At 42.8% G+C, this 12459-nt stretch overlaps 1 protein-coding gene across 1 annotated transcript in view; it reads right to left on the reverse strand.

The window, feature by feature from the left end:
- Window positions 1-1980: 1980 nt before the first annotated feature.
- Window positions 1981-12459, reverse strand: part of LOC129111676 (histone deacetylase 4-like) — a 48488-nt gene continuing 38009 nt past the window's right edge. The window contains exons 13-27 of the mRNA XM_054623718.1: window positions 9956-10162; window positions 9366-9561; window positions 7694-7827; window positions 7490-7592; window positions 7290-7336; window positions 7028-7135; window positions 6476-6531; window positions 6116-6203; window positions 5844-5963; window positions 5328-5425; window positions 4954-5072; window positions 4676-4809; window positions 3727-3811; window positions 3482-3626; window positions 1981-2811 (exon numbers count right to left, since the gene is read on the reverse strand). Of these exons, the coding sequence (XP_054479693.1) occupies window positions 2769-2811; window positions 3482-3626; window positions 3727-3811; window positions 4676-4809; window positions 4954-5072; window positions 5328-5425; window positions 5844-5963; window positions 6116-6203; window positions 6476-6531; window positions 7028-7135; window positions 7290-7336; window positions 7490-7592; window positions 7694-7827; window positions 9366-9561; window positions 9956-10162 (1683 nt within the window). The 3' untranslated portion in view covers window positions 1981-2768. The remainder of the gene's footprint in view (window positions 2812-3481; window positions 3627-3726; window positions 3812-4675; window positions 4810-4953; window positions 5073-5327; window positions 5426-5843; window positions 5964-6115; window positions 6204-6475; window positions 6532-7027; window positions 7136-7289; window positions 7337-7489; window positions 7593-7693; window positions 7828-9365; window positions 9562-9955; window positions 10163-12459) is intronic.

Here is a 12459-nt window from a genome sequence, read left to right on the forward strand (position 1 = left end):
TGTGCAAATACATTTTTGTTACATAGACAAGCAGGCATGCTGACTCACAAACCATGCAAAGAGTTAAAGTTGGCGCGAGCAGACAGCAAAAAAAAAAAAAAAAAAAAAGGAGTAGTGTTAAACTTTCTACAAAAAAGAATAAAAAATCATTAAAATAACAAGAGTTAAGCCAAATTAAACGTGTAAGTAGTGGAATGTTTTTTGTTAGACATGAGAAAATATCAACTTAATCTCAAAATTTACAAGTTCATAAAATGATAATTTAAACATGATAGTTGTCTTTGAATGGGTGTAACAAAGCAGATGGGGGATAAATTCAATGTAGTTTGATAAAGTACTGGTGTCAGATCAGTTGAATTGAAGCGGGAAAAGGGGAAGAAGGAGACACTGAAGTTATGGACAGTTAAACATTATAGTGCAACACATGCTCTGAAAGCGATTTCTTAATTATCGGCTGATGTTTTCCATCCAAAACTCGGTAAAATTCCACTTCTTTAGACATCCGTGTCTCCTCCTTCTCTTTTTCCCGCTGAGGAAAAACTCAGCTAGCTACATTGAACGGCCTCTAAACCTCCTTTTGGATGTGTGATGTTGTCACAGTCGAAAGGTAAGTGCATTATCACCCACGCACGAGAGGGAAATGTATCAATTAGGCAACAAAGTGATCAAACGTATTACTCTGAAGGTGTTCAAAAGTCAATTGCAGTGCTGCTTAATGACCACATTTCACTTGAGGGCAACTTGAAAACAGTGCAGTCGATGACGAGTTAAATATGCTGCTTTTTTTTTTTAAACGTTCATGGAGTAATATCGTACACCATTCTGTTTTTCGCTCACAATATCATAGCTGTCATTAGTTAGAGTACATTTATAAATTTTCCATATACAAATCTTCTATAAACAGTACATGTTATAAATACACAATTGATGAAAATGCAGAAAAGGCCAAGAGAGCCGTAGAAAGAAAGAAAGAAAGAAAGAAAGAAAGAGTTGCTCCTTATTTTTGATAAATACAAGAAAGAAAGAAAGTTTTGAAGAAGTGACAATAGTACTAAGTATGTGAATGGCAGCCCTATAACTATCCAGAAAACGGATAAAAACACGGAACAAAATCTATGGATGAAAAAAGTTAGAAAAATAATCTTATACAATAAAATAATAAAAAGTGGACACGCTTACCAAACACATTGTTTTTGATATTGTAAATCGACAACTTGATGTGAAAATCATACATGTAGATACAAACAGGCAATACTCCATTACTGCCCCTCAAAATATATTCAATTCAATATACACGACTAATGTTGAGCTCACACTAGCAACCAAGGTAGTTGCCAACCGGCAAAGCATGGGAGGCCGATCGGCACGCGTAAGGAAATGCTCACTTGATGTGTGAAGATTAAATCAGTAAACATTGAACTGGGTACCGGGAGCCTTTTCTGAAAAGGGCCAATACGAGAAATGTTTGTGGACTTGCCAGCTAAGTGGATTGAAAGTATTACTGTATATGCAAACTCATGCTTTGGCTTTTCTTGCTTGGCTTTTTCTCTTTTGGATAACATTCAAAAATTCTTGCAATAACGTCCGGTCTCTCTGCTCAAATGCATGCTTCATGTGTTTACAAAGCAGTGACTTCAGTTAAAGGGAAGCTACATCAAAGGCTAAACCTTTTTTTTGGACCGTTTTTCAATCTAATTTCCTCGTTTGAAGGTCTCCATGTTTGCACCGTTTTATCTACTGAAGCTGGCAACTACCTTTTACAAAGCGTTTTCCTTTTTTTTTGTTGTTTTTTTTTTACAGAAAAATAGATCCATCCAAAAGTAAAGTAACTCTTCAAGAGAGGCTGTGAGAGACATAAACGTTGTCTTCGTCACGTTCCAAGTAAACATGCTGAAAGATTGTTTTGCTTTATTTTTGTCATTCTGGCCCCCCCCCGGAGAGGACCGGGGGGACTCTCCGTCTCCTTCCCTCGCACCTCGATTCCTCGGCGAGAGAAATCTTTTTTTTTTTTTTTTACTTAAGGCAATCTTTTTCCTGAACAATCCTGAAATCCAGCGGACCCTCACCAAGGCACTCCTCTCACTCGTCAACCTTCAACGACAGGCTGGTTCCGGCGAGGTGACAGTCTCGTCGTCAAATCTTTGTAAAAAGCCGACTCAAACTTCGGCCAACCAAAGTCCACAGTGAACGCATCGTGTAAAATATTATCTCAGTTGCTGCGATGCCCTTTTTGTTTCGTAGGAAGAAAAAAATTGTCAAGAAAAAGAAACTCCCGAGCTGTGATTGGCAGCTGGGATCGTCTGCTGTCCCTGGTGTCCTTGAGGTCAAAGGGCAGCCTGTGTAAAGCACCGTATGTTCCTGCAGTTCATCGCACCTTTTCCTACGACGAGACCTGATCTCGCCCCCAACTCCAAACACACTCGCCCTCACCCCTCTCCGCCGCCTGGGTCACGTGGTTAGCCGCTGGGGGCTAACGGTGGGGCTACGAAGACTAACAGAAAAAAATGAGTGTGTCTCTGAGCGAGTGCCGCCAAGCAGCGCTGTTATGTTTAAATTTTTTTCCAATTCAGTCCTCTGTCTCCTGATTGGCTCCCTACTCTGAGGCTGAGCCCACCCCCTCTCCCTCGTTTTTTGTTTGGCCGAGGGGACGCCAATCAAGGTGACTGACGTGGTGAGTGGGGTTAGGGGGACTAAATGAAGGGAATCAGTCGAGACTCTTCTCCGGAGAGGTCAATGGTAACAGTGTGACACCCTCGTGTTTCCCTCGGTTACAGTGGTTCCTCCTCTTCCATGGGTTCCTCCTCCGGCCTGCTGCACACAAACACACGGGAACAGAAAGATATTTAATCTCAAGCTGCTCGTCATCCAAACAGACGTCTTAAACTGCAGCAATGCTCAGAAATATTCCACCCTCACCTTTCGAACATTTTAAGGTATTACATATATTTGGGAGTCCCTCTAAATGTAGGTTTAGGTAGAAACTTCTAATAACATAAGCTATTTTTTTTTACCTGTGGACTTCTAGTAATTTTATAATAATTGTGTGTGTCATCCAGATCTTTATCACCGAGCAAATCTGCAAATTACCTACCATATATGGTAGCTTTTTGAGTGCAAGAGCAAGAGGTCTTTGTGAGTATTAAATAAACATAAACAGACCTATATCATATAATAATATTCATAATATTAGATACAAATATATAATATAATTTATTTTAGATGCACAGATGTTACGCAGAGCCTTGACATCACATTTAGGGGATAATGTCAGTAAATTCTAGTAGAAATTTTTTCTTAAACACAGGAGGTCTTATAGTAATACTGATCCTGTGCTAGAAGGTCTTCAGGTGTTTCAGTTGTTGCAATGGGAGAATTCAGTTGTCTCGCAATATCCCTTAAATTGTATAGAGTAGTCGAAGTAGAAGTGAGGTAAGAGCTTATAAATGTACTCAGATCACTCTCCAGTAAGCGGTGCGTTCACCTTTGATCCATGGCGTTGGTGTTGGCCACGGACAGAGAGGCCATGGCGCTGACGGCTTCGGCCTCCTCCGAGTCTCCTCGTTTGGCCTCCAGCAGAGAGAGTCCCAGCAGCGGAGAGCAGAGTTGCACCGAGCGCCAGTACTTACCTGAATGGTAATCAAAGTGCGTTGTTAGATTAGGACACGTTTCCTGACACAGAGAGAATATTGTTCCATATTTATTTGTGTGAATCCGTATTGAACTCACTGTGAGTCTCTAAGACTTTCTCCAGAGAGCGAACAGCGTTGGGGTTGGGCCTCTGCTCCAGGACGGCCTTCGGCAGAGGGTCCAGCTGTTAACAGAAAAATAAAAAGTAAAGTATTGAACAGGCTGTGTTGTTAATACTCTCCACAAGGGGTTGATGTGAAAATAATAATCAGTACATCCTTCCCAGTGTCTAATAAATGCCTTAAAAATCCCCCAAATGGAACAAATCACCATATAACACTAAAACCTTTCTAACTTTTTGTTAGGGATTCAGTAGAAGGACCCACTAGCAGACACACAGCTCTTGGTTCAGAGTATATTTAATTTAGTTCTCAAGCAACAATCCTAAGGGGGAAAAAAAAACAGTCTCGTAGTCAATAGGCAGGCAGAGGTCAAAAATCCAAAAAGTCAGAACAGAGTCCAAGGCAAAGGTATCCAAAATCCAAAATCCAAACAGGGCAGGTCAAAATCAGGCAAAGGTCGAAAATCACAGGCAGACAGAATATAACAAGGTTTACGGAACGCTGGAAAGGCTCAGGTATTAACTGGCGAAGTACGATCTGGCAGTGAGTGTGTGTGAGACTGGTGTTTAAATACTGCAGAGTTGATGAGTGGATTGAAGGCAGGTTTGTGTGGCTTGGAGCAGGTGAGTATGCTTGTGCTGATGAGGTGATTAGGTGAGTGAGGGAAGAGTGTGGTGAGAGAGTGGGAGGGGTGACACACCCACCTCACAGACACACACACACACAGATAACCAAACAAGGGAGCACAGGAGACACAAGGGCAAGGGAAAACACAAGGAATAAATCCTCCTAGAGTAGGAGAGCACCTGGCTGACAACCAGACAAACATGCCACACTTTGTAAAGTCCACTGTGCTCCCTTTGATACAACAAAAGTGACATTAATTAGGATTCAGATGCTGTGTGTTGCCAAAGTGACCTCCTTACCTCTTGGCCTAGCAGGGCGGCCACGCAGGCCTCGGAGGCGTCGCAGATGGCGGTGAGGTCGTGACCCCCCTCCAGAGCCAGGACCACCCGGCCTCCAGCGAGGGTCATCAGCTGCCTGGTCAGATACCCAAAACCTGAGGAGAGGGTACAAGAAGCGTGAGAATGCATGCAAATTTAATATAAGTTTTAGACATTTCTAAACCTTTCTCTGTACACAACATTGTGTCAACTGCTGCAGAGCGAGATAAGACACATTCTTCAGATAATCTTGGACTCACATTTGGACGTCAAAGTGTAGCCGCCCAGTGGGGGAGGGTGTCCCTCCACAGCGTCGAAGCCAGACGAGACCAGCACGATGTCCGGGGCAAAGTCGTTGGCTATGGGCATCACCACTGACCTGATGGAGGGAGGGGGTGGAGTGTGAAGATTATACAGAATGACGGACAATATTTTAACATGAATGCACAAATCATGCAAGAACCACATTAGTGCTTCCGTTTGTCTTATGAGCCTGAGTGAGACATTTGCTGAACATTTCCTTTACGATTTTCTTGCTTTTTTTGTCCAATTAAATGTATTTAGCTTGTTTTCCACACACATGATGACTGTGATGCTGGTCTCTGTGTGATTTGTAGACTTTGTAATCTGGTACCTGAAGGCAGCCAGGTACTCCACGTCTCCCATGGGTGGATCGAGGCCTCCAGTGAAGGCAACGTTGACGTTGAACCCGACTCCTGGCCCGCTGCCCACCTGCAGAGAGAAGCACATGTGTGACTCACATTCATACGTACAGGACAAAGATAAAACACTGTACTTGCTGTTCGCTGTTTAGTTTGCATTTGTTTTTCAATACGGCTCCATATCTACTTTACTTACCACTTGTGGAAAGAAAACCTAGGTGTTCATTTATCTACTTTGTCTCCTAAATTCACCAAGTTACCATTAAAGAATGCCTCATTTGCATATCTAAACAAAGAAAATACTTAATGTTAGTAATCAACTGAGAAAGTCTCATGGTCAATTCTACCTTTAATTCAATTCATGTTTAAAAACTGAATCTTGTGCAAAATGTTGTTTTGCACACATACACACACTGGGAATGTTTTGCACACATACACACACACACACACACACACACACACACACACACACACACACACACACTTACCTCATCAGGTGCTCCACTGCCAGGGAAAAAGTTGCCATCGTCATAGCGATGAATGGACAGGTAAAGGACATTGGGGTCATCGTAGAACGCTTGCTGGGTGCCGTTGCCATGGTGAACGTCCTGAGGTCAGATAGAACACATGATACGATCACAAACGTTGCCGTGCTGTCTGCCTTTTTCTAAAAGCATGTAAAGATAAATGATGTTTCCTCTTTCATGCAGACTAACTACATCTCTCATGTGACAGACATGCGGTTTCTCAGGAGACTGACCCAGTCCACGATGAGGATCTTGGTGACGCTGAGTCTCTGCTGCAGCAGTTTGGCTGCGATGGCCACGGAGTTGAAGTAGCAGAAGCCCCTGAAACAGCAGCGAATAGATAAAAATCAGCTCTGCCAAAGCACCTCCCTGCTTTATTTTTATGGAGCATTTTAAACACTTACTGACGAGGATACGAAAAATAAATAAAGCGGTATTGAAACAGCTGTCAGAATAAAAGCGTTCAGTACTTTATGTGCAAATAAACTCAATGGTTTGTGAAATTTATGCTCCAGACCAGCCTGCTCCAACGCTGGTGTTTGTATATGCATAGATTAAGTGTCTCCTGAGTGTGGTGACGGCTGAGGCCTTACATGGGAGTGCTCTCCTCTGCGTGGTGTCCAGGAGGGCGGACCACAGCGAAACCATTCTGGAGAGAGAGACAGGAGCGACAGGAGTCTGTTAGCCACAGCAGCACTGATCAACAATCACTGTCTCCTTTGTTTACTGAGTAGTTCTGAACCACCGTGAAAAACACTGTAATGGAGCCAAAAACACACTCAAAACATAAAGATGGCCGGCTTTGATGGGAAGCAATCCGATATAAAGAACTGTTAGCACAAAGACTTTAACACATTTTCTAAAACCAAATTATTAATAGATAGTTGAAATAAACTTTACTGAAGTTGTTACAATCAATACAATGCAATAAATCCTACGGTTTGAAGTAAATGGGGGTAAGTTTAGTTGTTGGTTTTATGAATCTCCGTTCACCATGGAGGTATGCAAGAAAAACAAGAATTCTTCTTCAAGAATTTATGGTAACACACGGTGACTTATTGATATAAAAATGGTCAATTTGTGGGTGAAGTATTCCTTTAAGATGTGCAATTGTGGCGCTGTGGGAAATAAAAGCAACCAGTTACCTTCAGCTCTCCAGTAGCCACTTTGAAAACCAGCTCCACCACGGAGCCGACGGCGAGTCGAGCCGCGCTGGAGGAGTGGACCTCGTTCCAAATAGTATCGCTGTCCACCTACAATCACAACAGACAGGTGTGTTATTCTCACAACTGAGCTAAATCCACACCAAAATCTTTCAAAATAGATTTTTAGAAAAGGATTTCCTACATTAAATTTAGGGTTTATTATTCGATTATTCGATTATTATGCAATCACTGTGTTACTTACCCCCACCCCTCCACACGGTAGACGTACGAACATGGGAGTGACTGAACCTGGTGAACAGGTAACACACATGAAATTAATGATAGTTAGTGACGGAATATTAGCAGTTGAGTGTGTGTGTGTGTGTGTATGTGTGTGTGTGTGTGTGTGTGTGTGTGTGTGTGTGTGTGTGTGTGTGTGTGTGTGTGTGTGTGAGAGCTTACAATCAAGTTTCTGTCGGAGAGGGTTGGTTCCGTACAGCAGGACGTGGGCTTCAGAGTGAACCGTCTGCAGCTCCTCCAGAGTGGCCTTCCTCCCACGGATACACTACACACACACACACACACACACAGAGGGATACAACTCTCATACACAGTTTTCTTCTTTGTGTGATGTTCACTGAGGAGTCTTCTCCTCTTGTAACGTACCTCACACTGCGCTCTGAGTCCGGTCTCCTGAAGCCGAGACCAAATGCTCTGAATGCGGCCTGCGTGCTCCGGGTGGCTGTTGGTGTTTCCACACATACACTGGTGCTTCTGCATTAGAGAGTCGTACACTAGGCCTGAGGAAACACACACACACAGAAACATACACTCATTTACTATGAAATGATTCAGTGACTGGGCAAATGAGACCACGGTAACTAGTTTTATTATCAATTATTTGTAATTTTCTCTTGCAAAAATAACAAATATTCCCTCGTTCCAGCTTCTCAAATGTGGAATTTTTTTGTTTAATGTTTGCAAAAATGTGTCTTTGTGTTTTGGGATCACTTCAATAGCTTTTTTTGTTTTTTAGGAGACTATTTACAATAAACTATTGACATTTCTCACTATTTTCGGACGTTTTATAGACAAACCAGTAATCAATTAATCATTGAAATTATAATCAGCAAGTAACCTGTATTCTTTGAATGATTAACATCACTGCTGATTGTTTATGGGTTTATGAAATATACAGAATCAGCATCAGAAATACTTTATTGATCCTCTGAGGAAACTTCTTACGTCTCGGTTGCTCTTAAATATAAGCATAAAGTAATATAAGAAAAATTGAAATACAGGACTATGTGAAATACATGTACATTATGCTACAATATCTAACACAATATTTGCAGCGAAAAACAAAAGACAAAAAGTACAAGAAATATGTGCCTATATGCGCATCAAACACACAACATACAACCACAGGGTTTGCGTAGTAGTGGGATCTATTGAGTGTGTTAAACATAACCGCAAAAATAATACAAATAAGAATGAAATAATAATATTTATTGAAATGTACAGTATAAATGCAGTATTAATGAGTATTGCACAGTTGAATTGTTGTGCAATTGATTGTACAGTTTAATCATTATCGCACAGTAGACTAATCAGAGATAATGTGGCAAAATAAGTCCAAAGGACAGTTATTGACTGAGTGTTTGAAACAGTAAGGGAGGAGTTTAAAAGTTTGATGGCCACAGAAAACACAGGGGTGCAAATGTAGGCAATATTTGTAAAAAAAAAATAAAAAATCAGCTATTTGTTTAATGTTTTAAATGAGCAGAAGACTCCTCCTGTTTCATTTCAGCTCTCACATTGGTTCTGAGTGTATGACGTTTTCCTACATGTACTATGTGGTTTGGAGCTGGGAGTAAAGTAGGTCAAACTGTCCTGAAAATATCTTTAACTATGGTGCTTGAAAACATCTTCATGGTGATAACACTTCAATACAAACACAGAAGCTGCTGGTAGGAGCTTCATTCTTTGTTAAAGATTTGTTGCCTTTCTTATTTTCATCTCTGTTTAACGAGTCAGATGTCTGGGAGGAAGAAAAAGGCAACGAGAGAAATAGTTTTGGCAAGATTAGCTCCTCTGCTGGGACCAGATGGAGGCAAGAATCACCACAACGTTTTTTTGGCAAATTCACCTGTTTTTTTGGGATGGAAATGTCTCATTTTCAGTCCCGTGTTTCTGCATTCAGAAGCGAGTGAAATGTAACTTCTCAAATAAATGCTTGAGGCAGACCAGAGGGAGGCTACAGTTGTGGAAAAAAAACAAAACTACTGGCAGCGTGATAAAGAAAACCTAAAGGAGTTCAATGAAAGGTGATGCCGACCTGTGGTGAAGCGGGGTTTGATGGAAGGATCGGGGGCCGGGACGCTGATCGGGAAGGAGGAGGCCGAGGCCGGAGACGATTGGGCCCTGGACAGAGGCCGGTGTCCTGGGAAGGAGATGGACAGGCCGGCAGCCTCCATGGTGGCCTGATAGTTCCTCAGCTGATGAATCCGCTGCTGCTCCAACAACAGGGCCTGCTGCTCACACACACACAGAGGAACATGAATACAGAAAATGTATTCTAAAGCCGTAAATGCATCAGAGGTTTACAGGTGAAGCAAAATATCTTCAATTTTTTTATTCTATATTGCAAGTGCAACTTATGGCCAAAAGATGGCAGCCCAAACAAATGATACAGCTTTGATTTTTCGCTCAGCAGTTAATTAAAGACACGTCATAGGACAAAGAGTCCAAAATACATTTATGTGCCTGTTTTTTTTTTGTGCTTTCACCTCTCAAGGACTTCCCCAGGAGCAGTACATCAACAATACATCAGTGCCAAGTTGAATCAATTTCTCCGAACATTCATATTGATTCTCTCAAGCCTACGCTGCTTTGCTGTCTCACTTTGAACCCCCTCCATCCTCTAACCTGTCTGAAGAGCATCTCCTGCTCCCGCTCCCTGTGCTGCAGCAGCGCCTCCTCCTGCAGCTCCTGCGGGTCGGGGGGCTCCTGCTTGATGGTGACCCCCGGCGGCAGACCACCTCCGTCCTGGTGCTCCCTCAGCTCCTCCTCCGTCTCCTCCGGGTGGCTCTGGTGCTGCCGGCCCACGGGCGACTCGCTGGGCTTGGTCATCATCTGCGGGCAGCGGGAGGGGAGGAAGGGGAAGGGGAGAGAGAGAGAGAGAGAGAGGAGATAAGGGAGGATGATGCTCTGATGTGAAATTCATTTCACAATCGAAACAGCAGGATGTGACAAATCCCCCCTCCAACGTGTGAGGCTGCATTCAGACACACGGGCGCTCTCTCCTCTGAATCAAATTCCTGGCAAATCACCCCTTTCTCTGAAGTATTCTTCTTTTAACAAGCTTAATTTGGATTACTCAGTCAGATTGGTGGCTTGCTCATTTCAAACCCATCCGCTCTAATTGAATGTGAGCGGCCTCTGTGCCGTCTGTACTCCGGGGCAAAATGTGTCTGGACGAACAAGAGGCATTCCACGCTCCCCGCTGCGCTGCTTTTCACCGACTCGTTCTGGGGCCCAGCTGTTAACCGAGTAGTGATTCAGTTGTCTGTTCATTCACTTTCACTGACATGGACCATTCAGGAGCGCCATTCAAGGATGTGGAGTACACTGTGTGTGTGTGTGTGTGTGTGTGTGTGATTTTTATGATGGGAAGACAAAGAGAGCAGCGAGAAAGAGAAGTGTTTGCTAGAAGTCTCAAGAGTGGGCTACAGCTACAGGTGTGTGTGTGTGTGTGTGTGTGTGTGTGTGTGTGTGTGTGTGTGTGTGTGTGTGTGTGTGTGTGTGTGTGTGTGTGTGTGTGTGTGTGTGTGTGTGTGTGTGTGTGTCCTAGAACAGAGCTGGTGCAGCATTGACGTCAAAGCATTCACCGGCTCTCATTCTACCCCCTCCTTCTCCTCCTCCTCCTCCTCCTCCTCCTCCTCTCCTGTACTGTTCTTGTCTTCTCAGAGTCCAAACAAACTTGTCTTTCACCCCCATTTTTCACCTCCTCCCTCGACCCCTCCTCTGCTCCACTTTCCCAGAAGCCTCCTCTTTATCGGATAAGTCCTTAGCGATGACAAATGCAGTGAGTGTCTGTTCATGCATCATGATGCTCGAATCAGATACGATACAAGATAAGAATAAAACACACTATTGTTAAAAGAAAGAGAAAATCATGTTTCTGAGAGTGACACGGCTGTCAGACAACGTGGGGATTATTTTCTATTCATCTGCTGATTCATTTCTGGATTATGACATAGTTTGGTCTGAATGACAGACAATCCATAATAAATGTAATTAGTTAATTATAATAATAATAAAGTAACAGATTTTATGTGTGGAAAGAAGAAACAAAGACTTTTTTTTATACTTTTGTTTCTGTCGAGTTTGAATCAAGTGTGTTTCGATGATCAGCGTGGTAAAATGACTGTTGTATTATATATTTTATGATGTTAAATAACAATAATTGTCCAAATCACTCTTGATTTTATTTATAATATATTTATATCAACGTACGTCACATAGCATCGTGCCAAAAAAGGGGCAAAAATGTGCGTGTCCATCCAGTAGTCATGATTCCATCACCGCCAATCAGAGCTGAAGTCAATAAATAAATACCCGTGACTACTGACGTCATTTAACCCGCGGATGAATGCTGATTGTAACCTTGCCCACTGAAGACGAAAGCCAGAAGTTCAGCAAATCTTCAGATATAAGGGGCGGAAACCAGAGAATGTTTTTCATTTTAACTTGATAAATGACTTATAAGTGATTATAAGAACAGCTGTTGATTCATTTTCTGTTAATCAAGTAAGCAATTCATTGACTAATTTGATAACACTACTCACGTTACAGAATTTGGAATAAAACAATGTTTGAAGTGGAGATTTTCATTTTTGTTCTGATAAAACTCGGTGGTTTGTGTGCCGGAGGCTGTTATAGAGATGTTTGTGTGAAAAGCTGCCACTGGAGAGCGTTAAAACATATGGAAGGAGTGAGAGCAGAGCAGAGCAGAGCAGAGCAGGGGAGGAGAGGAGGAGGAGGGAGGAGGAGGAGGAGGAGGAGGAGGAGGAGGAGGAGGAGAGGAAATCCCTTGTTTCATCCACCCACCTCTCCTCCAGCGAGTACTCTGTTCGAATAGGTAACGCCGTTCAGAGCGCCGGCTGCTCACTTCCTCCCCCCTTGACCGTATAAAGGCATAGGCTTCCGCTCTGTTGCCATGGCAGCAAACTGTTACCGCGAAGTCCGTGGCAACTGTCTCTTGGCCCCAGCCGCACAGACGTGGATGCAAACATTCACGCACGACTTTTTACATGTTAACCCATACCTGCCTCTGCCCACTCACAAACCAAAATACTACAGAGGGAAAGAAAAACGGCAGAAAAAAACCCAAAAACAAGGACTTCACAGACGTCCACAGCTAACACGTT

The sequence above is a fragment of the Anoplopoma fimbria genome, chromosome 22 (assembly GCF_027596085.1).
Source record: "Anoplopoma fimbria isolate UVic2021 breed Golden Eagle Sablefish chromosome 22, Afim_UVic_2022, whole genome shotgun sequence".
NCBI lineage: Eukaryota > Metazoa > Chordata > Actinopteri > Perciformes > Anoplopomatidae > Anoplopoma > Anoplopoma fimbria.